Genomic DNA, 26,593 nt, shown 5'->3' with positions numbered 1-26,593 from the left:
CAGCGCTTGTTTTTCTAAAACTTTCTGTCCATGAAGGCCAAGGTCACTCAAGACTAGGGATTTAAGCAACTGCTTCCAACTTCTGTTCTAGCACAGAATCTAGATTTCCTTTAAGTAATGTTAGTATTTGCCTGCTAGCAAAATGCGTTTTCTTTCATGGGCAGTTCTGAGCTGTAGCTCAACAGTGTCTTTGCACCATAGCTTTGTGTTCAGTCCCAGAGACAGTCTGTGCTGCAGGTTCTGCACTGATTTACACCTACATGCGTCCGATCTGAGCCTTCTGAGAGTGCCTTAGCTCATCTCTGCTGATGGCACGGGCAGAGCACTGTGGAAGGGAGGTGTTTGAACAGATGAGACTGTGAGGGCAATAATCCCTTAACCATGCTGAGGATAAAGTCCAGTGCTGGAGGATCCTGACAAGCAAGGGAGTAAGTAGAGTGTGACTGAGATGCTGTGAAGTGCTCTCATTTAGGCTGTTAGTTCTGAAGAACAGCAGATGCTGTTCTGCAGTGTCCTTGCAGACGGTTGGACTACATTACTCTCAACCTTATAGTTCTCAGTGTTCAAAAGAATTAAAAAAAAAGATGGAAGAAGTTTCAGGAAAGATTCTGCAATGTGACCTCTTTGTGAGATGATAGGGCTTGAAAACAACAGGAACACTGGACAGTTCTCCTTTAGGCAGACCCAACAGTATGATTTTAGTGCAGCTTATGAAAAACAGGCATCAGAAAAGTGGTCAGTTTAAATGTCACACAGTGCCACTGCTGAAGGAGTTGCTCCTGCTAACACAGCTTGAATGGATAAAGCTGATAAAAGCAGGATTTCAGATGTTGTAGGCTGTCCAGAATTATTTGGCTTCTGTAAGCCATAAGGTCTGTTGTCATTGTGAGCGAAGTGGGGTTTTGGTAAAAAATCTGAATGCAGCACCTTTAGTCTGTGCTGCTTTCCTGACACTGAGCCCAGGGCAGCTCCCAACACACTGGGAGGATGCAGCAGCTTGGCTGCCAGGGGCCTGCAGAGGGGCCTGGGCTGCTTTGGCACCCAAGGCATTCCACAAGGACAGCACTGTGAGCTCCTAAACTGGGGCCAAATCAGCCACAGACCATCATCTTCCATGTGAGGACCTGAAAAATCATTGAAAGAAGTTTGGTTTTGACTGCATCTGGCCCTCATGTGAACCTGGCTTTGATGTGGTCTCTTTCTTCAAAGGGCTGGTGAATTGAATTTTTGTTTGGATGTCAGAACTGTCCTTTTCATTATTTCCTTGCTGTTGCTGTTGCTGTTCGTGCCAGAATTGTGGTACTGTAAATCTCCCACTGCTATCCTGGGCTTCTGGCACCAATCTCTTGACAATTTCACAAGTATTTCTGACTGTGCTTCTCTTAGCAGGAGACAGAATTAAACTGGTTTACCTGGTTAACAGGTTTTACCTAGACCAATTACTCCCTCCAATAGAAGGAATACACAAGGAAAGGCAGGACTTAGCACTTTTACTGATTGCCATGGTATTACTCCAACTGGAGCAAGGTGGTTTATGTTCCCTAAGCAGTTTTAGCTTTGGTTAGGCCCATGACTAAAGCAGCAGGCCATGGCTCCAGAAGTGGCACTCAGGATTCCCTGGAGGCCTTGTGCCGGGAGCAGGGGCAGATTGGGCTTTTCTTCCCCGTCCTCTCCAGGTCTGGCAGTGCTGAGGAACTTTGGGGCCCAGCCCTCCGTGCTCTGAACTCTCCCTTCTCAGCACTGCCCAACAGCCAGGGCTCAACAGGGCCACAACACCAACACACTGAGCTCTGGCCCTTGTACAGCTCTAATCAGTACAAACGCTGAAATCTCTGAACATCTTCACCTCAAAGCATAAAACATTTGTCAACTACCCCGAAAATGCCAGGAGGTTTTTCTAGTCCCAGGGAGGGTGGGAACAAGTGATGCCCCTTTGCTGTGCCAGGTGATGTTTCACGTTTCCCTACTGTTCTGAGCCTTGTTCATTTACCAGTCTTCTTTCAGGACTCCAGTTTTCCCCATTGGAAAATAAAACAAAAATATTCAATACTTGGGCTTTGAGCAGATGGAACAACATTCAAATGGCACAGGCCCACAGCAACACCATCTTCCTGCTGCTTGTCCCTAGAAGCTGCTCTAGAGCCTGACTAGAGAGGGGCTAAAAATTGTGAGGAAGCCATAAAGCATCTCTTGTCTGTCACCCCCTGATGAGCTCAACCCCTCACATTTGATCTTACAGTGACTGTACAGGAAGGGTCGAGTTCTGTTTGCTTCCTGGGAAATAAACCCCAGCAGTTTAGCTATTTACCAACCTTCCCATGGCCAGCAAACAAAACTCATGGAAAGCAGCACCGTGCTGGTTTTACAGAAAGTACAGCTCAAAGGTTCCAGCGACAGCCTGGGCCTCGCTGCCTCACCCCAGCACAGTGCAGGGAAGGCCCCGCCCGCCCCCCTGAGCTCTGGCCAAGCTACAGCGGCACGAACGGAGCCGGGACAGCAGCCCTGCCCCTGTGACAGCAGCCAGGCCTCTCTGAGGGGGACAGCACACTCTGACACCACACCCACGCTGTCCAGTAAGCACAAATACCCCTGTACAGTTTTTCAGCTACATCAGTGTCTCCTGAAAGCAAAAAATTTACATGAAAAATAGTTTTTGAAACGTGTTGTGTAATAAAATTTAGTAGCCATGTGCAAATCAAACTCTTCCTCTCATGTGATGTTAATAGAAATATTCCATTCTTCTACAAGACTCACCTTCACACAAGTCATATACAATGATAAACATTATTAAAGTTTATTAACAAAAGCTTTGTACATATCTTTTCATACACTTGGAATTTTACATCTAGTCAAAATAACAGCACATTTCCATCTTACCTTTTGTACAAATTGTTACAGAATATCCACCAGTGGGGCGAGTAAGTAAAATAAACCACTGGTTTACTTTTGTGAAGTATCTACAAAAGTGATTTGTGACATTTTTTAAAAATTCCCCAGGACATATAAAAATAAATTATTTTTACTTTTTCAATTAAATCTACTAATTAGAAATATTACAAATCAAAATATCAATGTTTTCTTATGAATTCTTCACAATACAAAACAGATTCACAAAACTTTATTTACAGAAATGAGGTAAGAACTGTGCAATGTTTAACTAAGAAACATATTGCAGAATTAACATGTTCTTCCAAGTAAGTACACAGTGGAGGTCTAATTACAGCTGGGTCTTTTCTGCTAATAATTCCCACCTCACTCTTGATTAGTGGTCATTACCCCCATTTAACCTGTCCTTCACCACCCTGCATAGACTCACCACGAGATCAGCACCTGCCCAAGTGTTGGAACACAAGTCCACCCGTTTCAGCCACCGGGAAATGTCAGTGGGCAATGGTAACTCACTTTTTGGTAATTCATTAGTGAAAAGTGACCCAGGTAACAATCTGCCTGAGCTCTCTACAGTGGTATAAACACCTCTAGGAAAGGCAGAACAAGGCTGCTGGTGCAAGACAGAATATTCCTGCTGCTAAAAAGGACACGTCTAGTGCATGATCAGCTGTTTGCAGCCATTTCAACAAAATGGAGGTAGCAACAGGCACTTGGTTTAGGCCAAACACTACACAAACTTCTTCCAGTGTGGCCCCATCTGGTAAGAAAACTTTGTCGCTGGAACCAAACTGGTTCCTTTAAAAACCTCAGAACTCTAAAATCTACACCAAAATTATTAAACTTTGGATTCCATACCATAATTCTTATTCAAGAAAAACTCCAACTATACAACAATAGGAATTTAAAGGAATAAAAAGTTCAGAAGTCAATTCCCTTATGAGTCAGGTTCCAAAACAGATGTGTAAAAAAAGAAGCAATGAACAGCAGGTCCCAGCTGTCATTACAAGCTCAGTCTAAAGGGATCTGTTCTAACTGCAGCAGCAGAGCTGGGGTTGGGCTGCTGGAAGCACTGAAACCACAGCAATGCATCACTGCAGACCTTTACAGCCTTTACAGCTGTGACATCAGCACTGAAGAGTCGAGTGTGTGTTCTTCCGTGGTTGAATTTGTACTTAGTACCATCATATTGACAAAATAATTATGATTTGCAGAATTTTATCTACTTCACAGTCTGAGACATTAAAAAGTACATCCATTTTAGTGCAACAAGAAAGCAAACGAAAGCCTACCCAAAATATCCTTGTGAACATTATTAACCTCTTGCTGTGCAGTAAGAGTTCCTTGTTGCTCTTTTTCCATCTGCAGAAGGGGACCCGGGGTTGCAGCCACGTGAAGTGCTCGAACAGCAGGACGTGCAGGCCTCAAGGGTCGTTCAAATGTCAGCTCTTCTCTGACGCAACTGGTCCAGTTTTATCATTGAGCCTCTGTGTAAGAGAAAATACTTCTCAAAATCAGATTATAACTTACAGAGCTAAGTAAAATTCAATTCATAAAGATGACAAAGCAGTTGAGGTACATTCACTATAGCCATCTCAATAGTAACTCCTGCATTGTAAAAATAACCATGTGCTGCAGAACAGAAAGTGGGAAAGGCAAGAATAACTAAAAGAGCAGTCCTGTATTGAAGCAACTAATGCTAAGGTCACGACAGGCAGCATTAGAAAACAACAACTCTCCTTCTACTGTTATTCCAACAGGAGTGGCTGTTCCTGGCCATGGGAACATCTCTCTAAAACTGCAAGATGGTAAAGAGAAACACCAGGTGACCGCTGCTACATTTGTCCACTGGAGAGGGCTGAAATCTACACTTCTCCATGAGAATAAGTACAATTTCCAGTCTGCCCAATCACACTTCTTTCTTTCATATATTGCTACAAAGACATTTCCTGCAAGTATTGAACAGGACTGAGCAAAAATCTCATCTCATTCACTGAGCATTCAGAAATACCTGAAAACCTGTTTCAACTGCAAATGAGATTAAAACAAACTCTGGCAAATAGAGAATTTATTAAAAACAGTTCAACAGTCTATGCAACTTGTCTCAATGCTAGCCTTAAAAAAATAAAAAATCAGTTTCAAAAGAAATTTTTGGTAAACGTTTTTATAAAAGATGTTCTGAGATTTCTTGGACCTGCTTAGAGATAACATAAAAACTGTAACTGGCATATTTGTAAAAATACACTGCACTGTACAAACTAGTAATGGCCATTTTTTAAAAAAACAAAGTAAGATCACATAGTATATTTTGCTTGGATGTACACCAAATATAGGGTCTCAATTCCATTCACTACTAATTTTTGGAGAATGAGGGGAGATCAGTTTTAAACATAAGAGAACAAATGAAACATTTCTGAATGAAGGAAGGCCTGGAGGCAAGGCCTGCTCGCTGTGCCAGTCAGTGACCCTGACAGTGGGGCCCCACCACAGTGACCGTTCACAGCCGCGGCATCACAACTGCCCAGAACAAAAGCCAAGTGCTCCCAATTTGGAATGGAAGGGAGCTGTTTCCAGGGAAAATCATCCTGGAAATTCATCATTTATGTGGTTTGTGTCTGGAAGCGTGTAGTGCCTGGAAGAACCAAGGAAGCCCAGCCCGAGTCCTCCACCCAGTGCTCCTAAAGTAGCTGGAGGTGGGGAGCAGAGAGGGGATTCATACTTAGCCCAAACTCTCCCCCATCTGCTCTTACAGACAAGCCTCTCTTTCTTCTCTACCACTATCACTTGCTGTCTTCTCTAAGGAATGCTGAAACTTTTGTCTTCCTGCTCTGTTCATCCTTTTTTCCCAAGTTTCATCTGCTCCTTCCTTCATCCTCTCATCTCAGCTGTAGGACCCTTAAAGAATGAAGCCTGTTCTCTGATTTCTTGAAGAAAGAATTCTTGTCTTGGGAATGGAGATTATGGGCAAATACTGAAGATAATGGAACATCTTTGCCAGAAAAATGTGTCTTGTTTCTTTATCCTCTCGGAAAGGTTTTTTACTCTCTGAAGCAGAAGGGCAGCTCAGCCTCCCACTGTACAGCCTCATTCTCCCAGGCCAGCACCAAGATGCACAGAGCCCATTCTCCCTGCACAGGTTCCACCCTCCCAGCCATGGGCTCCCCACCTCCCAGCCCACCAGGCAATGCCCACAGGGCCCGAGGCCTGGCCAAGGCAAACCCACCAGGAAGGTGTAAAAGGAATGATCCACAATGCTGGGGAAGGAGCAGGATGAAGAGGACTGGGCCTGCAGTTGTAATTACAGGAGGAAGGCAAGGCTCACTGGATTGGTGTCCCGATCCAGGGAAGCACCAGTGTGCAGCAGACACTTCTGGTGTGACTGCAAGTTCACAGAGTTCTGAGCCTCATTTAAGTGCAGCCCAAGGCTCAAGAAAAATAAAATAAATAAAGAAAAAAAAATCCACCATCTTTGATTTGTGAATACAGGCACATAACCTGCTTCTTATCTTTTAGTTACCTCCTGGAGGTGCTGCATGGAAAGCGAGGTGAGAAGTATACTTACTGTCACCTTCTGAGCTGCGTTATCTCCATGAATTGTAAGGAAGGGGTTGGCAGCAGCTGCATTAAGTGGTGAGGCCTGTGTGCCTGAAAGTAAGTTGTTTATGGGTATCTGTGCTCCTCCAGTAATCTGCAATTGCTGTACTTCAGACTGATGGTGTTGGTGATGGTGATGCTGTTGCTGTACTAATTGATACAAAAGGGCCTGATGCTGTTCCTTGAGTAGTATGGGGAGAGGGAGGAGGAAGAAAAAAAAGATCAATAATTAGTTGCTGAAAAATAGCTCCTCCCTGGGTTCCTGCTTATCCACATCTTCAGTCAGTGACACCCTTAAACTAATCCCAGCTAATTTAGGTTACACTAATGAAGTTCCATGAGACTGTGGGAAAGGAAGTTAATGTCAGACTTCCTGAAATCAGTAGCTGAGGAGAAGTTCAGCTAAGCCTGCTGGCTTCATCAGGCCTCTGTCAACAAATATAACTGAGAGGACAGTGTACTAAAACTACACAATTAACAATACAAACAATTAAACCAGTTACCTAATGGCCTATATGAATACTGCAAGCAGAGCAAAGACAGCTCATGAGATGATATCCAAAAGCCTTTTGCCAGTGCTCCAGTGGAATCAAAAACCACAATACTGTCAGAATCCACACAGGCTCCCAAACTCTGCTGCCCACAGTCGATGCTGAGAGAGACAAGCCTCCATGTCCACATGGGACAAGATGGAACTGAAGGCACTAGAGAATGAATTTTCTAGCCATAGACACAGCTCAATGATATCCTAACATTTTACATGACTATCATCCAAAAAGGTTAAAGCAACTGGAATATTATCAAAACCTTTAATATCAAGTTAAATGCATTACTACTATTTATATTAAGCTGATGAGTTTATCCATGCCTTAGAATACAATAGAGGAATAAATAGTAATTAACTGGAAAACTTACTGATGTGAGTTGCTGGGTACTTAGTAATTGCTGAAATTGCTGGTGCTGTTGATGGAGTAATAGTTGTCTCTGTTGGTCAGAAAGCAATCCTAGTCCCGAGGCACTGTAGGGTTTGACAGGGTAATACTGTGGTTTATATGAAAGTATGGGAACTTTTTACTTCAGCTTTCCATTAAAGATGTACACAAACAGACAGACCCTATTTAGCATTGACTTCATACTGCAAATATTGCCTGACTGTCCAGCTGCAATTTCTGACACCGCTCCCGAGTCTCATTTATGCTGAGCAACAGCAACATCTTGCCTGTAATATGTCTACTCCATGCACATTATTTGAAACTCAGAAAATACCAATTATAAAGAACTTCCCAAATACTTTATACAGAAAGTTTTTATATTTACTTTTTTTATATTACAAGACAGGTCTTGCCAAACTTTAACACCTAGTTACCAAGCATTTACTTTGCCTTGGTTTCCTGATAATTCCCATCTTTTGTGTCATTCAAAGCACTCATATTGCCCACACCTTGTCTGCAATGCAGCAAACAACTTCAGCCTTGCAAGGGGCCAAGGGGTGCTGCCATGGAGTGCTGCTTTTGCCAACGACTTCACTCCCAGTCTGTTTTCATGCCTACATAAAATTGTCTGCAAATATTTAGGAAACTGGGCAGGCAATAGATCCAGCTGAGAATGAGGCTGTAAACAAAGGGTTTCTTCAGCTACACCAGTTTACTGCAAGACCAACAGCATGAAGAAGGGTGTGCTGGGAATAGAAGACCAGGAAGACAGCTGGATTTACTCTTTCAGTAGTGTTAGCTTTTAACTAGTTTTAAACACCCATTAACATATTAAAGTGTTGTTTCATGATAGGTTTATCCTGCTGTTGAAAATTTAAGTATTTCCCTTGGAGCTGTACCCTTCTGTCCCCTCCCCTCATACTGGGTCTTGCACAATGGGCTGCAACCTGTGGGAACTGAGCTGAGGCTTGAACCAATACAAAACACTCTGACAGATTCTCTGTTAATGCAGATGAGGTCACTGTGTGATGCAGAAGTTCTAGTACGAAGGTGTGCATAGGATGACAGGATTTCTTGTTGGGATTGGGAGTAAGGAATTATTCACTTAAATCAGTCACAAATCCACACCATTAGGCTAAAATCATGTAGCTCCTCGGGGCACGATATTTATCTTGCATTTTTACAGCAGCCAGCAAACTGTAGGCCAGCTCTGCTGTAATTTGACTTTGTATTAACCAGCCAATAAGAAAGCATCCGAAGCATCACCATTCCTTCCTACTGGGATGGGGTGAGCCACATCCAAACTCTGTCTCAGACTTTGTTGCACAGTCTGAGCACTACGGGACACAGCTGGGGGGTGCACTAACCATATCCTATGGGGAAAGGGAAGCCTGTGTCACCAGGAACTTTATGGGCCAGATGGAATCCACCCAAGGCTACTGAGGGAGCTGATGGGAGTGCACAGAGACACTTTCAACCATTTTCCAGCAGCCCTGACTGACTGGGATCTCGAGATCCCAGCTGACTACAAGACAGCAAATGTGATGCCTGTCTAGAAGAACGGCTGGAAGGAGGATCTCAGCATCAGGCCTGTCAGTCTGACCTCTGTGCCAGGGAAGGCCATGGAGCAGATCCTCTTGAGAGCCCTCACATGTGCAGGACAACCAGGGGATCAGGCCCAGCCAGCACAGGTTTGTCAAAGGCAGGGCCTATTTTACTGACCTGATCTCCTGTGACAAAATGACCTGTTTGGTGGGTGAGGGAAAGGCTGAGAATGGATCTACCTGGACTCAGGTAAAGCCTTTCACACTATTTCCCACAGTACTCTGACTAATATTACCATTATTTCCTTTTTCTCTTTTTACCTCACTTTTTCTGTATTCTTCTATACTGGAATGAATCTTCTCCGCTGTTTTTGTTCATTCTTTTATCATATTCTTTCTTTTTCCCAGATCATGTTTTACCTTTGCACTTCTTTTTTCTGCTGTTGTTCTCCCTTCTCTTTAATCGCTCTGCCTGCCTCTCTTGCTCTGCATTGGCACTTGAAAGAAAATACCCTCAGTCAGCAGCTGAGATCTGAGCGTCTAGAAACAAAACCAAACTGCAGAGGACAAAATGCTGCAGCTTCCAAGCTTCCCAGAAGAGACAGTTCCCTAGATTTCACCACAGAGCTTTCTCTAAACCAGATCAGCTTGGAATGTAAATTTAATCCTTTTTAGCTTCTCATTAAAAGGTACATGATCAGTCTGAAACTCTCCATCCTACACTCCTCTCTGGTTGCGAGAATGTAAAGAAACAATCCTATCTCTTTCCTCAAATCACTTAATCTCCCACTTGCTGGCAATCTGTACTAAGCCATCTTTTTCCCAGAAAAGGATCAAGTATTTTTTCTCTGCTGAATGAATGTAGGTTCTTTTACCTATAACCTGAAACTCTCTCCAACAACAGCGTGCACAGCAGTGTTTTCTCACCTCGTGTGCCACAGTTAGAGAGTTCATATGAAAAGGACAATATGCATGAAGAAGTCCTCTGTATCGGTGAACACTCTGCCTATTTTTCACATTAAACTGTTGGAACAGATTCTGAAGTTTGGGAAGTTACTGTAACAAGCGACTTCCAGGAACATCTGGCAAGTCTTTTAAAATTACAGAACAATACCCTGAAGTTAGAAGCAGGGCTGAGTTCTCATGTAGCTTTCCAACAAACTGATTTAAACCACCTCCAGCCCTGACCCCAGCACACAATCTAACCAGAGTCAGAGAGCTCACATCACCACGGCACCAAACCTTGGAGCCTGCCTGTGCTTGGTACCGTTCAACCTTCCCACCAGGGCAGTTCAAAGAGCAGGGAAATTCAACATTAAAGAAACAGGCAACCCACTGCCACTGAAGCAGCACCGAACTCAAGCCTGGCAGGTGTCCCATAGTTCCAGATCTCTACCAGTGGAAAGTATGCTTTTGTCTGGTTTTCTTTCCTCCTTCAAAATCATCCCAGAGCCTCGCTGCAACTTAGTTCCCATAAAAAATGTTTTTTAATATATTTCACTAAAGCATTTGTAATGGGACAAACAGGAATGAGGAATGCACATGTCATTATCAGAATCATATTAGCACTAACATTACTGAACTTTTCCCTTCTAAACATACAACTGGAAATACTGGAAAGTCACAGAAAATTAAGGTAATTGTGAAGCACCTCGAAAGGAAGAGGGCCTGGGAAATAATGTGGATGAGCTCAAATAAAGCAGAGAATTGTGTGGAAAGTGCACTTTTCAATGTAATATAAACATTAATTTTAAATTAGTATTGTTGAGGGAGCAGTGCAGAAAGATATCATGCCGTAATAGAAACAGAGAAGCGGAAGTGCTGACAGACTTGTACAGCATAAGCTTGTTGTGGCAGAAAACAAGAGTCACTGGGAGTATTCCAGGCTCTACTAAAGGTTACAATGAGAGCTGCAGAACAGGACACAGGCTGCAGTATTTTGCATGAATTGGAACATTCTACTACTAAGCTACACAATGAAGAGTTACGGCACTTAAAATGGATATTAAAAAAGAAACAAAGGAACTTCTGCAATACAAAGAGAAGCAAATCATCTGTGTATAAACAAAATCATTTGAGAAAAAAGTGGCATGACTGGTATTTAGCATTACTGATATATTCTGGCAGTACCTGAAAGTGGAAAGCAGCATCAACTGGTTAATATCACTGACCTCACTGATCTCTCACTATTTTTCACACTTTTGGGGAGAGAATGCAAAATTTTTGTGTTTTTCGCAAACCTCTGATCCTCTTGAAAGACAAAATCTTTCATGAACAGAAAGTCTTTTGTTTATCCTATGAAACCTCACGTTCACGAAGGATATAAACTATGAAAAATACTCAGGAAAAACGTAAGGACACATGCAAACAGCAGGATACACTTGGAAGTATCAGATTTTATGAGCCTACTGAAGCAATACCACACTATGATACAGTACACAAATATTCAGGAGCTGCCAAACCAACAGGAAGCAAAGAAACTGGAAAAGGAAGCTAGGAAATTAGGGATCCCTAGCGTCACTCCAATCACATATGTCTTTTTTGATGGATAATCCACCATAATGTCCAAAAATAAACTCTACTAAAGACAAGTAATCCCCTTGCTATTTACAGGCACTTCTCCACAGAACTGCAGCTTCTCTTTCCTAAGTGAGGGACAGGACAAGGGGTGTGGGGATGGGGAGCAACAAGAAAGAGCTGGCCCAGGCTCCGCTCTATCTCAAAATACTTCCAGACCAAGAAGTCCATCCATCCTCCTGGAAATCAGCTGTCTCCTTTTGTTACCCATTTGCCTTGCAGCTCAAGCAGCAGCAGTTTATGTTACTGGGGGTACCTGGCTTTGGTGAAGGGCTGTTAGGAATACTCACAAATGAATCTTTTTATGCGTTTAGAAATCCATAAGAACTCTGCTTGAAAAAACTGATTTTGTTGGGTTTAGAGTCAGTGCAGGCAACTGAAAACCATGCAACTGTATTACAGCTCTGGTTAGTTATGCCTATTACATCTTGAATTACATGACCATATACCCTTCTCCTTCTCCCCCTCCCCCTTCTTCCTGCAACAAATGGAAGCTTTTCCAGTGCTCCTTCAATCCTGGAAGAACAATTGGCAGGACAAAGAATATTGTTTTCTGAACTAAAAAAAGGAGCTGAAGCTCATTTACATAATTACATTTGTTTGGGAATGTGACTTGATTAAAAAAACAGGAATTCACTAGGATTCCCAAAAGGTCTAGAGAAAACATTTCTTTAACTTGACTATTTGTGCTTTCATTAAATGCCTCCTCACTTTCACAGGCCAGGAGTAGAAGTTATTTTGACAATTATAGGCAAAGGAATAAACAATACATTTGGAGTAAGATGAAAAAACCCAGCTAACCTGAAGAACAGCAGCCACTAAGAGGAAAAACATAAAACCAGTGAATCCTTACCTGTTATTTAGCGTGGTTGGCAGAGGATGTGCTGCACTGGGTGGCACGGTTGCGTGAGTGAGGGAAGGGTTCTGCGATATTGTTGCTGGGGTCTGAATGACCCCATTTAAAGCCCCTACAATTCCATTGATTGCCAGCTGGCTGGCTGGCAGCGCTCCAATGATTCCACCCACAGCCGGCACGGCAGGAATGGTGGAGGTTACAGTCTGCATACCAGTGGCCAGTGCCCCCACTGTCACACCATTGACCTGCTGAACTCCGGGGACTGCCGCGCCCTGCTGGGCCGGGCTCTGCCCCGCAGGCGGGGGAGTGGAGAGCGCTGATGAACTGCTGGTGCTTTGTCCGCTGGAGGTTATCTCCTGGTGTCAAAACAAACAACAGAGCCCTCAGCTGCACAAAACTTCACCCAACACCGCAGTGCCAGGACTGCGATGAGTTCACTTGTAACGAGTTTGGGTTTGGGAGAAAGAAATAAAAATTACCTGGTTTAGTACAGGAAGAGAATTGTCTGGTAAAAAACTGTTTCCCAGATGAGGGCTTTTACTGCTATTCAAGGAATCAGAGCTAGGTGCTAAAATAATTATTTCAAAAAACACACGGTGGTTAAATTTCTGTAACATGTAAAACGATTCAGAATAATCATTTCAAAATAATGAAAGCTAAACAGAAAATGTAAAGTCAACTTTAAAATCATTGCTGAATAGTAAAATATTAACTAAGTAATTGGCAAATAAATAGATTCAAATAGATGTGTTCCAAACAGAAGTAAAAGAGAAACTGCACTGAAGCAAGTAGTAATGGTTCAGAAAAATAAACCAAGTGATGGTTAAACATTCAGCACATCAGCAAATACTTGGTCTATATTCATCCTACATTTATATTCATCTCCCATCAATGGCATGTGTGGATGAAATAGATATTTCATATAAATACATGTTCAAATTACTTTGACACTTTAATAATCCCCTCTACTTACGTGCTTGTACTGGAAAGGCATGTACTTGATGAGAAGGGCTGGGATTTGAAGTTATTGTTGGAAAGGGCACTGAAAGCTGTGCATTGAGAAGCTGCAGTCGCTCCTTCTTGGCAGTCAGATTCTTTATCTGTTCTTCCAAACGCCTGTTTTCAACTTGAAGTTGGTGTAATGATTTAAGCATTCCTAAAACTAAGACAAAAATGCACACATTATATTCCACAGCCACAGTCAATGAACGAGTAACACCTTCATTCAGTTTAAAATTCTGCATTACATTAAGACTAGCATATATGTGAAAACATAAAATTATTACAGATGTCTGACTTTTAGTGGAAAGATTTAAGATTAACTTTGAGTAATTTAAATTGCAGAAAAAAGTTCACAGTGTGTTGTGACAGCAGTTTTGGAATACCTCTACACCCTGGCTTAAATACGGATAAGAGTAGCATCATTAGGGCCAGCATACATTTTAAATAAACAGCAGTAGGTGATAACTTAGCCCCAAATCAGAATATAAAAGTAGCAGTATTTTACTAGCACAGGTTAAGTGCCTAGTTGGGATAAATCCAGTTCAGCTGCAGTATTAGGAATTGTAAACCTTATAAAACTGAGACGTTTGACAAGAATATGCTCAACTAACAGCACAGGCAACCAACAAGGTTTATATAATAACAACCAAGTTTACGAAAAGGGAATTTTACTGATTTAGAGACTTGTAGTTGATTTAATGACTTGTGAATCACAAATGTAGAGAAGCAATGGAGAACCCGAGGTCCTCCACCTGAAGCTGTCCCGGCGCCCCTCGGTGGGAGCCTGCGGCGATCTCGGAGTCCCCCAGCAGGGAGCACTCTGCGAGCACCGCTCGTACCCCCCGCGCTCCCGCAGCCAGGGCAGCCCCTCTCCTCTGACCTCATTTTGCCAAGCACAGCCTCCTCAAACTCCCATTTGGCTTCACAACCTGCATTTCCCAACCAGTACTAGAGTGTGACTGTAAAGCCACAGGGAGAAACTCCTTTTTTTTTTTTTCTTTCTTTCTTTTTTTTTAAATTCTAAATTGTATTTGTTTAACATGACCTCTGGAGCTACTACAGACATAAGTCTACTGGTATAGGCACATCTGGTCATTTCCCAAGGATTTAGCTTTTATCCCTCCTCTTCAAGTACATACAAAGGAACCCTCAGTGAGCTCAAATGAGATGCAATAAGACTTAGCTAAACCTGTCCTCCAGCTATCATGTTTAAAGGATTATCCCTGCATGAATTTCCTCACAATTAGCATTTTTGTCAGGATACCATTCATAAAAATACTAACTAGATACCTCTTTACACTACCAATGAGAAGAATAATGTGTTCAATAAAATATAACCCAAACCATAACCTGAAATAAAATAATTTTTTTAACATATTCAGTGATTTTCTTTGATACTGATACATTGCTGAATATGGAGATCCACGTGATCTGCTGATCACTTATGCTTTTAACGTATTCATTCCTGGACTATTCCACTCTATTAAACATAACTCGAGAAAATAATAATTTGCTTGCTTTAGGAACTCACAAGAAAGGCAGAACATAATAAAGACATGAAAGCCCAGTAGGACACCTGCCTAACATTTGTAAATATTTTCTTTTCAAACAGTAACTGAAGTAGAAAAGTCAGATTTAAAAATAAAAAATAGAACAATAAAAAATTATAATGCAAATTTATATCACACAATATAAAGAAAAATGGAGAACTGTACTACAATATTTACAGTAGTGGATCTAAGAGTTCAGAATTCTTTTCCAAACTCTGCAACTGGACCTGCAAGTTACTTCCTCTCGCATGACATGATTTCCCCATCTATAAAACATAGATAATTACAGAGAAGCCTTTTGTAACCTAATGATGCCATGTGCTGCACTAAGAACTATGCTAGAACTGTACACCACAGTTATATTTCAATTCACAGCAGAAAAGAAATTTTATTAAAATTCTTGGACAAGCACAAAATAGCAGTTCTGAGTAACAGTTGGCAAAAGTCATAATAAACAGATTGTGAGTACTTACTGTCACTGGGAGTGCCTTGCTCTAATAAAAACTGTTGTCCTTCACTCCACTGCCTCTCCAGAAGCTGTTCTATGCTGGATGCGACTGGGGGCAAATTTTCCCCACAACCATTCCCTGATTGATCATAGCGAATCTGCAAGCTGTTCACAGGGGATCTGTTGAAAATATTGCAATTTATTGTTTGGAGAAAAGGATGAAAGGAAATGTATTAGAAAAAGGCTGTTGAAATTTCTTGTATCAGCTCTTAGCACCTACATATCTTATGCTTCCAAGACTAAGTTAATTCATCAAAATCTCTAAGAACTCCTGGTTCTCACTGCCAGGGCTTTAATAAAAGAAAGACATATTATTACAGTGTGAGAATTTATACTGAGAAAGCACATAACCCTTTTCTTGCATACAGACTAACAACACAGTAACTGACAAACAGCATTGAATTAAATTACACAACACACACGTCTACAGCAGGAAACCATTATAATATGGATACACAGGACATCGACTTCAGAGGCAAAAAAACCCAATCCACACCAAACTTCAAACCTTTCCCTGAGAAACTGGGAAAAATAAAACTAATTTATTAAACTCATCACACAGAAAGGCCATATATAATTCTACTGACTAACTTGTTCGAAAAACAGTCATGCAAATCTGGATTTTTGAAGGACTACATGAAAATATTATTTCACAAAGGATGGAATGCAAGTTAGAAGTTATCCTCTGCCTGTACTGTGAACACTTAATATACCTCCTTTTTCACTCATGATCACATACAGTTCAAAGAATAATCCCCTTGCCACATGTCTTTTCCCGTTCAGGAGAAAATTAAATATTCAGCACACAGCCCCTGTGAAAGCTACCTCTCTCAGGCCCTAGGAGAAGGCTTCTTCTGCATTGGATGGGGCACAATTTAACTTGTGAGCAAAGCCCAATGTTCAGTGTATTTCTCACTCAGGTTTTGGTCTCACATATGCATGGTCCCATTTCTCCTACTGAACCAACACCAAAGCCCACTAAAAGCTGCTTCTTGGTTTTGTTGTTGGCTGGCTGGGGGGCTGTTGGAGTCCAGGGCATCTCTCTGGTCACCTGGAGGTTCTGGGACCCTGGCAGAGGGGTCTGGGACCCGAGCAGGAGATTTGGAAGCTGTACAGGGGGGTTTGGACTCTGTACAGGGGAGTTGGAAACCCTGGCACAGAGCCCAGGAGGAATTACAATTCTCAAGAGTGTGAAATGAGTAGTAGTTAGTTTATCACAGGGTGAAAAAGTAGAATTTGGAGTTTTTTAGAATGGAGGCTGAAGAGCCAAGATGGAGGAATCAGGGTGTGGACCTGTTCTTCTTCCTTCTTGTTCTTGCCCTCCATCTTCTGCAGTGCTGGGTCACAAGGGATTGGTTTAGAGTAGAGGTGACATGGTTAGCATAGGTGATAGGTATTGGCAATTAATTGTTAATAAAGAATACATTGTGGACCATGGTTGGGCTGGAGGAATGGTACAAAAGGGCTGAGACCTCCCGACCATGGGGGAGTCACCACGAGTTCTCTGCCACAGCAGAAACCTTGGCAGAGCACAGAGAGAACTGTGAGATGAGAAAGAACAACCTGGGAAAACCTGAACTGGAAACTCCTAACTCTTCTGCTTCTGGCACGAGGTGTTTCAGAGGGCAAAGGACACTTTACCACCGAATCTCGGGGACAAGAACACGAGGGGGGGTGGGGGGGAGGAGGGGGTTAATCAATTCCAGTGAGCTCAGACTCTCAGGTATTAGTTATTACTGTAAGGAACTGGTGCCATCATGGGATCACAGCCGGACTGCTCCATCCCCAGTGCAAACTTACCAACAAGGCCAGCACAGTCCCGGTACAGGACAACACAGAGAGCTCAGGAAATCAGTGTGTTAATTATGATTACCGTAATAAGCAGTGGTCACAGCACATTAGCTACCTAATGACTGTGGAGCATTTTGTAGGCACCAGAGCAAAGCAATTTTTATGAGAAAAGGTCTTAAGTAAGTGACTTAAGAGCTCTGTTAAGTATTTATAAATAGTTCCTCTTTTGCATACAGGAAGAAAGGAAAGCACTTGTTAAAATAAAAAGCCCTGATGAATGAGTAACCAACGTAGTGTTTTTTGACAAGAGATGACAACTCAACAGCATGTAACAGTTCAGCACAGAGACAGCAAAAGCAGTCTTAAAATGCACTGTTTACACGATGTGCTGAAGCAGTAAGAAGGAAAGTTTATGCAGGAACGTTCTACACAAAGGTACTACACTTACACTTCACACAAACAACCCATTTAAAAACAAAACAAAACCAAAACCAGAAAACAAATATATAAAACCACTGAACAACTCCCCCAGAAACTTCTCTCTCTGTCTGCATGTTTCTGAGCAGCACACAATGCTACCCTAACAGATTTCCCTTTTGAATTATAAATCACTAACAAAATTCCTGTTGGGCTTTGGACTGCTTCCCATCAATTTTGAAAAGGCAGAAACAAAGCAGTACATGACGGTATAACCTCTGCAATCCTTCACCGGAAGCCTGTACAAGAGAAGGATGAAAAAAATAAAATCTAGATTTCTGTGTATTGCAACATTACTCAATCTCTCATCTTCCAACTGAACCCCTAGCTCATCCTTTAGACAGGGTATGGTTCCTGCATGCTAGGGTTGACTCCTTATTCCAGATAGTATTTGATCAGAGTTTCCAAGAGGATCATAAATGTGCTGTCTGGACTGGTCCAATCCTGCCATGGAGATGAGAACTCTGTTTCACAGCTTGCCTGCTTTCACAACTGTTTTTGGATTAAGTTTGGTACAGTTACTCATACTACAGAGCATTAATTAGAAGCAATACTGCATTTAGATATAAGCACACATTCCAATTTCACTGCAGGTATTACATAAAACATTTTTAAATCTAAGGTTAAGTATGGGTAAAAAAAAAAAAAAAAAGTTTAAGTGCTACCTTGGGAAAAGCAGCAATTCCTTTGCAAAACGGAAACAGCTCACATATACCAGGTATATTTATATTTCTCATATATATATTAAAAGTTAAAATACGACAGCTTAAACATCAAACGCTGTGGTTATATTGGGGTACAAAGATATAACAATATGAATTGGAAATGACCATACAAGCTCATGAGTCACATATGTCTTCTCTGAAGAGCCTGCAATCAGCTGCGTCATCAACAGCAAACAAATGTTCTGCAAGTGTTTTTATTTTAAGCAACTCGCTGAAAATCACATGGTCCTTTTGGAGAACTGTGTTATTTATGTATCTCATAAGCTTCAAAGGGAACAGAGTCAGAACTTGCAACTAAATAATTTTAATAGATAAAGCAGGTAACATTCGGAGTTGCAAAGATTCCAGATAGCGGATTTTTTAAAGTTAGCTTTTTATTCACTATAAACCATATTTTAAGTAACCAGAGTTACTTATTTACCGAAGTGGGGAAGGTAGGGAGTTATCTACACATTTTAGAAACCTTGACATAGGTGTAATCGTTTTTGTTGCACAAACCAGGGGTGAAATCCACTGACTACTGAACTTAACTGAATGAGTAGGTTTTCTAAATTTTTTCCACGCTAGGTCTTTCAGACTAAGTTTTTCCATCTTTCAATTCTGTTACTACAGCACCAATTTCTCCCCCTTGCTTTCTCTCACATCACCCACACCTCCCCTCCCTTTCTGGCTTTTTTTTGAACAACCCTGCCAAGCAAAATCTCTCTCCTCTTTGCAAAGTGCTACAGCTTCCACGCACTGCAGGAAGCGTTTCAATTGTGGGCTGAGGTGGCCTTTGTACCATCCAGTTCTCCTTCAGCACCCCCATCCAAACCAGTTGGTATTTCACCATGCTGCAAGGCCTGTCCATACCCTGAGCACACACACTCTTGTGTGTGCATCATATTCAAGAAATCTACTTTCCCAAGTATTTGACCAAAAGAACACAGCTATGACCGATGCAAATTGTGCACAGACCAGGTCTTTGCACATTAACTAAGAAGGCATTACAACTCATCATTATCACAACATGTATGCATAAGAGGACTACTTAATATCAAATCAAAACTTCTGGAATGTCCTAATTGTTGAGCATTTCCCTTTGCAAAATTCTCTGAAATTCCTTGTCTGTATAGATCAATTTATATGCTAATGTAAGTATACATATTTATGCTAAGAATACCAACTAAACTAATTTGGGAATTCTCTATTTATTATTTTAGAAGCAACACATACTGGTAAACTTAAAAACAAGTTCATGATTAGGTAATAACACCTAAGTATTGTAATGGATAATCTCAACTCATCCAGCAAGATGTCTTTTGATTAATTAAGGAATATAATACAAGACCAACAACACCAGGCATGAACATTAAATTATCTAATTTGGAGATATTTGTTATAAATTACCACAATAAACACATGCTATAACAATAAAATTCATTATTGCTATATTCATAATGCTATTTCTGTGTAACTAGTGGTTTTTAGCTATCCTAAAATCTTTTTCAGGATAAATCTTCTTTTCAGATGAATATTTTTTATTGTTAGTCTCTAAGTAAAAAAATACAGTAATAATATCACAAAATCTAACTCATATTGGAAATATAAAGCCCTCGTATGGAAAACTCTCTAAAACAAAGATTTGCTTAAAATATACAGAAAGTATTACTGAAATAATTAAAACATAATATTGAATTTTTAACAGCAAATATTTTAAAACAAAATAGAATGACACCGTTTCAGCAGAATTCTTATCTCAAAGTTTTCTAGGAATTGTGAAATTGCAGCAGAACAAAAAAATACTTTCTTGTATTTGCTATAAATTTTGAAGTTGTGAGGGGAAAGGAAGAAAATATTTGCTTGGAATTTTTACTGATATTCAGTGTTTTACACCATCTTATTGCTGTGATCACTGTTGAGTATAGGGGATTTGGGAATTTTTGCAATTACTAAACTAGAATTGTGGTAAAAAACTGAGATCAGCAGTACATATGTATTAAATGACAGATAAATCCTTCTAAAGCAAAACTTCATTTCTTAGGTAAGGGAGTAAACTAACCTACCTACAAACCTTAATTTGTAAACCTAATTTCAGTTGATACAAAAGTAAATTTCAGCACAATTTTAGCTCTCTGGATGTATTAGGGATTTTTTTTAGATGGATATGTCAATATAAAAAAACATGTATTTATACATGTGTGTTTATATTTTTATATATATGGGCTTTTAAAGCACTTTGGTATTGCTGGTAAAAAGATAGTGAAGTTTGCAAATCTTAAAACATTTCCTCTGCCTGCACTCTCCAATGTAAATAATGCTTACCGTGGTGAGAGACTTCCTCTGGGTGATCCTCCTCTGCCAACAAGGCTTCGGCTGTTATCTCCGAGATCTTGATCTGCAGTGTAAATATTTCACAGCTGATAAATCACCTTTTCTTAGATAAGAGTTTTAATATTTGATGTAGGTATTTTAAAAATACCTTCAATCTCAACTTCTATCTGTAGTTACTGCTGAAGAGTGAATAAGTAACTAGTTTAAGATTGCTGAACTGTAGCATGTAAGGTGTTGTCCTTACACATTTCTGAGGCTGTACCAGGCCATGGATTATGTTCACTTCTTTCATTCCTTTCAGTTTTACAGCACAGAAGCGTGGTTTGCATTTGCAGTACCCTCCCCTCAGCCACTTTTAATTTGTACGGTGAAAGTAATGAATCACAGCTGTGGACAGCTAATCTGTATGCTTATCACAGCAAATCCTGATGCTCTGTATTTTTTTAACACTTTGCATCCCAAAACAACTCATAAAATATATAACGTATTAAACTTACTGCTGCCATCTAACAAGCATGCATTATTCTGCAAATTTACTGAAAACTTTATGAAAGCGTATAATTCACTAATTCCTATTTATAAGCAAAGTATAGGAAAGCCCCTTGCTAAAAAGGTAGTAAAACAAACAAAAAAGGCCTCATTAAATATACGAAAACGTTTTGCTTGGAAGGACTCAAAAGGGTTATTTTCCCTATGGCCTCTCAATAAAATAACCCTATCTGCCCCCTTCAAGGTTGCCCTCCCCCTATTCTGAGTCAAGCGACCTCCGACCCCTTGGAGGGCAAAGACATGACTGATCCATTCTTGGTAAACTGCTAAACTCATTCCCTTCCCCCAAACAGGCATGACTACTACGACATGTCAACAAATCCTTACGGAGGGAATGAAACAAAGCAAAGCCAGCGGCTCATTAAAACCGCAGCGGAGAGCCCGCCGTACCAAATGCCAATCGGTAAATATTCACAAGATTATTAAACGCTGCACAAGTTCTCTAACGGGATCTCTTTCACACGAACTTGTATGTAATGCAATTTCATGAATTATGCAAATAAAGGTTTCAACTATTCACGACAAAACCCAGAGCTGTGTCACTCCGGCTGCAAAGAGCTGGGAACTGAGCGCATCAATCACAGGAGTCACAAGAGACACTGGTGCATTCCTGCCTGCTGATGGCTCTGCTTAAACATTTACATTTCACACACCGAGGGGAAAAAAGGGGGAAGAAAACCCGCGCTGCTCCACAGAACAACTGAGAATTTACCTCTAACACAGAACAACTTTGTACAGACGTTTAATAGCCTGAAGTTGAGCAGAAATCAAAAACACAATTTAACAGTCCTTTAAAAAACAAGGAGTTGTGTGAAGCCGCACATTTGCAGAGGAAGCTTACCTGCTTGGCTGTTCTCAGACTGAGCTATAAGCGCTGCCATGGCTGAATTTGGATTCAGCCTATTGCCGTACATGTGGGATGGAGGCAGACTGAGAGAAGATCCAGGTAGGGTGTTTGCCTGCAAGAAACCAATTAAAACTTGAATCTTTTTTTTGTAACGGGAAGAAATGCTAAATGTACTTTGAAGAAGCCTTCTTAATGCACATTTATTATTTTTGTAAGTTGAATGCTTTTTAAAACAGTGTATTTAAAAGAAAAAATGTTTTGCATTTGTGAGTATAAAAATGAAATTGCAGTACTTTTAAAATAGGTAAGGTTTTAAAGTGTGTTGTACTTGTGGTTGGCAAGATCTTCTGATTAAAGAAAACCCTTCTAATAAGAAAGTACTGTAGCAAATACTAAAAATACCTCAAGTGCATTTTAAAACAACCACAGTTTGCAGGACGGGCAGACGTCCTTGCGATCCTGAAGTATGCGCTCAATGCTAGGACTTAGTAGCATGGCGACCATGTGGTTATCCTACTAATTATTTAATCTTATTAAACCATTTACAAAATAAGGGCAGGTAGACAACAGATGTCTCACAAATGCTTGGGTTCCTTACATCACAAGCCGGCTGTGGAGGTCAAAAGGTCCAACTTTCAGCTCTACAGTTTAACTACACAGAGCCATATTTCCTTTGCTCGACTCCATCATTAGTAAAACGTGCACAGTATTTTGTTACTTCCTATTTTGATAGACTTGGAAGCCTGGTGTTTTTTTGTTTTGTTTTGTTTTTATTTTAAAGAACGCAAACAGCCATTACAAGTATGTTTTCTATACAATAGGGGGCTCTGGGAACCACAGCTTTGCCCTGACCCCATATAAGGAACTGTATTTTTGGCAGTTGGCCAGCTCTACTTATTGAAGAGCTCCCAAAGTTTGTGTTCATTCATGTTGCTAACCACAATTCTGAAGGTCTCTGCTGGGACTTGTGCCAAACAAGCGAAAATGAACCCTTAAACAGATGAAGCTAAGGAGGCTGGCCAAAATCTTGCATAATCCAACGCAATAAAAATACCTTCTTCCTTGGCTGCTTATGCTTTTTCCCTTTCGAAGAAAAAAAGATTTGTGACAAATGCTAAGTTGCAGAGACAGGCAATCAAAGAAATTAAAAGCATGGCTGCTTATTTTAAAGGCATTTTCCTACCTGTTAAAAAATTATTTCAGAACAAAGAAAAGATTGCGGCTGGGTGGGGGTAGAGGAGGTAGAATCAAAGATACACAAACCTGGGTGATCACTGGTTTTAAAATTAATCTTCTAAGAAAATGTAAACAACCCTTACAAATGAAACTTTTTTTGAAAAATGAAAAAAGAAGGTGAACAGTAAGGAACTCAATTTGTGGGACATTTTGACATGCATAACTGCACACGAGAGACAGGGGAAACATACTGGTTATTACAGCAAAATATTACAGAGTATAAACTATGTCTCTGGAAAGAATCACACACTACCATTAACTTTTGGCTTTCTGCCAATGTATTAAACTTGATGAATGGACTTTTATGAATTCACACAACTGTTTTCAATGATGCTTTATTTACTATATACTGGTGAGAAATTGTCCCTGATATTTACATTCTTCTACTGTCACAAAGTTAGAAAAAGCCACAAGTAATTGCTTACAATGATTAGGGCTTCAATCACTTTTTAGTTTACAGGTACTTGCAAAATTACTAGACTTGGAACCACAGTGTCGCTTCAAATATGGCTCTTACTTCTTCTGGTTGTTTGTTGGGGTTTTTTCCAAGAATTGCGTATCTTCGGTAGAATTAATCTGAATTATTTCTAAGTCTCAAAAATAAAGCACACAATTCCAGCTACCCAGCTATAACAGCTTCCAGAAACACAATATATATTAGTACTGTGACACTGACGAAGGCAGCAATACTGCACAGCTCCTGCTATTTTCCGTAAAAGAATGCCCATAGGGCAGTTCCAACTTAACTATTGCTGTTCCCAGCAACCTTCAGCTGTTTTCCCCTCAAAACCGAACAAACTTCAGTCAAATCCTTTCACTGATAAAGCCTTACAGAATGGAGTATTATGAGATTCAACCAGTGCTATCATTCAACCATATCTAAAAGGCCAGACTAGGAAAATGGAAGTTTATATGATATGAGTTATGAGTTCTCATAGTATCGGGGCAGGTTTTAAACTCCAAACACCAGGTCTTATTTCTGTTTAGTTTTAGCATATTTCCCTAAAAGATTTAGTTTAATCCCAATAAGTGTATGTACTGCTCACATCTCACACAGAAGCTTCTATACTTAGCTCTCAGTCCATGTAATTCACTGCAAGGCTGCTTAAAACGGTGAATTAGCAGCTATGTATTAATTTATGATGGCAGGGCAGCTATAATCAGCAAGGGGAATACACGTTTATTTGACTAAAACATGCACAAATAGCTTTAAGAACTTTCTGAAAGTACCTAAGTATCTTGAAGGGAGTTGCTGAAGTTTGTCGAGTTAACTATCACACCACAAAACAGAAGACATCAAAGGAATTAAACGTTTGCTAAGTGGGTTGATAAAACAGATCAAAAGACTTAGCAGGATTTAAACAGTATCTAAGAACCTGAGTTTTTTCACAAGTAGTGGTTTCACCCTAAACGTTACTCCTGTTTGCATTTTAAAATATTAAAGGTGTCTTATACAAGTTTCAATGCTATCCTGCATCCTATGCAGCTCTTAAAGCAAAAAGACACAAGAAAATTGTTCAAGTAAGTTGAAGGCAAATAAAAAACTTTTGAAAATACTTTTTTAAAATGGCAATGCAAAATGACAAGAATAATGATTTGTGAAGCTTTCTGTTATATGTGACGACTTCATATGACAAGGAAGTAGAGAAGGTGGAGGAGTGCTACATTATTTAAAGGTGAAATAGGAGCTTCATGTTTCACTCACAGTTGAAACAAGCTGTAGCAAGCATTTATTAAAAATGCGCAATCATCCTGTCAATACATATTAAGGTCACAGGACTGACACATGTTCTAAAATGCAGAACTTTTAAGGCTGTATTATTCTTTATTTCAACTGTTTCTATTTAAACACTCAACACAATACATGATCAAAATGTATGAACTAATAAAACCCCAAGACTACTAAGTATTTATTTTGAAAAGGCAGCAAATTTTCCTGAAAATATTTTAGCAGAAGGATTTGAGCCCATCTAGAGGTATACAACACCCTGCTTTCCTTTACGGCATGTTCAATAAATCAGTAAAGCCATAAGCAGCAGAGCAGCGCAGAAGGACGGTGCATTGTAATTCAGAGAATGCCCATGTGCAGTAAGAAATGATTGATATTTAACTGATGTTTAAGAATGCTTCCTCTACAGCAAGAGAGAAAATACAAGCATATTCTTCTAATTAAAGAACAAGACTTGAAAGTTACCTACATTTAACTTGTATACATAGATGTTCTCCAAAATATTTAGAATAGTTTTATATTTGTTTGCATCTCTAGGATAGTATTTAACAGTATGACTATAAAGTTTCCAGATCATTCATATCTGAACATTTACTCCTATCTGAAATTTCCAGGGAAAGTAGTCTCTTCAATCAAAAGTTACATGTTCTTTCAGCAGAAAAAAACAAAGGGGAGAAAAATGAGACAATATTTAGCTGCATGCAATCAGATTGAGTCTCAAAACTTTGAGACTCTTTGAACATGCCTTTTCTCCCATTCCTTTCAAGTTTTATGCTACAAAATATTTTCTGATAACAGGCCTCATTTCTGTCTCAGCTCCACACCAGTAAGGTTTTAATACTCAGCGTGTGATGAGAGATGAAACCAAGTGTGAACAACTTTTGGGTCCCATGAGTAGGCTGACTGTTGAAGCTGTCAGGTTCAATTGCATCATTCCACATTATTCAATGCCCCAAACTGCTCCCTAATTGTTAGAGGCTTAACATATTCAAAACCATTGTTTAGGCTAATGCCGAAATGCCTACAGTTGAGTTTCCACAAAGGAAGGGGAGGGATTTAATTGTAGTTAAACCATTACTGAACTCTCTTCCTTTCCTGATAGGGCAACTAGGATGGCCAGACGACCAATTTCAAGACAGCTTCTTAATCAGTTTATATCCAATCAATACCCCTTTCCCTCTCTGCTTTAAAAAGTGTCATTGCTATATTGTAGCTTTGTATTATGTCATCATAATGCTTTACAATTAGTGACACATTACCTAATTACCTATTTCCCCCAATATTTATTTGTCAAAAATAATTTCAGAGGTTAATTTTATTTCTTGTTTAAAATAAAAACATATCATTGATTCCTGTGGTTGGGGTCACACCATTTACCAATCATACCAGGTTATTCATCAGAGCATGATGTTGTGATATAAGTGTAGAATTACCTCTTGCTCTTACTAATACAAAGTCAAGAAATAAAGTGCATGAG

The 26,593-nt window shown here is 40.2% G+C and overlaps 1 protein-coding gene across 4 annotated transcripts in view; it reads right to left on the bottom strand.

Annotated features, from left to right (window-relative positions):
• Nucleotides 1-2,770: 2,770 nt before the first annotated feature.
• Nucleotides 2,771-26,593, bottom strand: part of MLLT10 (MLLT10 histone lysine methyltransferase DOT1L cofactor) — a 125,827-nt gene continuing 102,004 nt past the window's right edge. For 3 of the 4 annotated variants that reach the window (XM_063413641.1, XM_063413612.1, XM_063413633.1), the window contains 9 exons: nt 22,146-22,263; nt 20,747-20,819; nt 15,415-15,569; nt 13,363-13,551; nt 12,869-12,957; nt 12,387-12,745; nt 7,396-7,498; nt 6,449-6,661; nt 2,771-4,390 (listed from right to left, as the gene is read on the bottom strand). In XM_063413641.1, the coding sequence (XP_063269711.1) occupies nt 4,322-4,390; nt 6,449-6,661; nt 7,396-7,498; nt 12,387-12,745; nt 12,869-12,957; nt 13,363-13,551; nt 15,415-15,569; nt 20,747-20,819; nt 22,146-22,263 (1,368 nt within the window). In that variant the 3' untranslated portion in view covers nt 2,771-4,321. The remainder of the gene's footprint in view (nt 4,391-6,448; nt 6,662-7,395; nt 7,499-12,386; nt 12,746-12,868; nt 12,958-13,362; nt 13,552-15,414; nt 15,570-20,746; nt 20,820-22,145; nt 22,264-26,593) is intronic. The other variant, XM_063413623.1, reaches the window with a different exon arrangement.

This window comes from Prinia subflava, chromosome 1, assembly GCF_021018805.1.
Source record: "Prinia subflava isolate CZ2003 ecotype Zambia chromosome 1, Cam_Psub_1.2, whole genome shotgun sequence".
NCBI classification, from domain to species: Eukaryota; Metazoa; Chordata; class Aves; order Passeriformes; family Cisticolidae; genus Prinia; species Prinia subflava.
The sequence above is the reverse complement of the archived record's forward strand: the minus strand, read 5'-3'. Positions and strand labels throughout refer to the sequence as shown.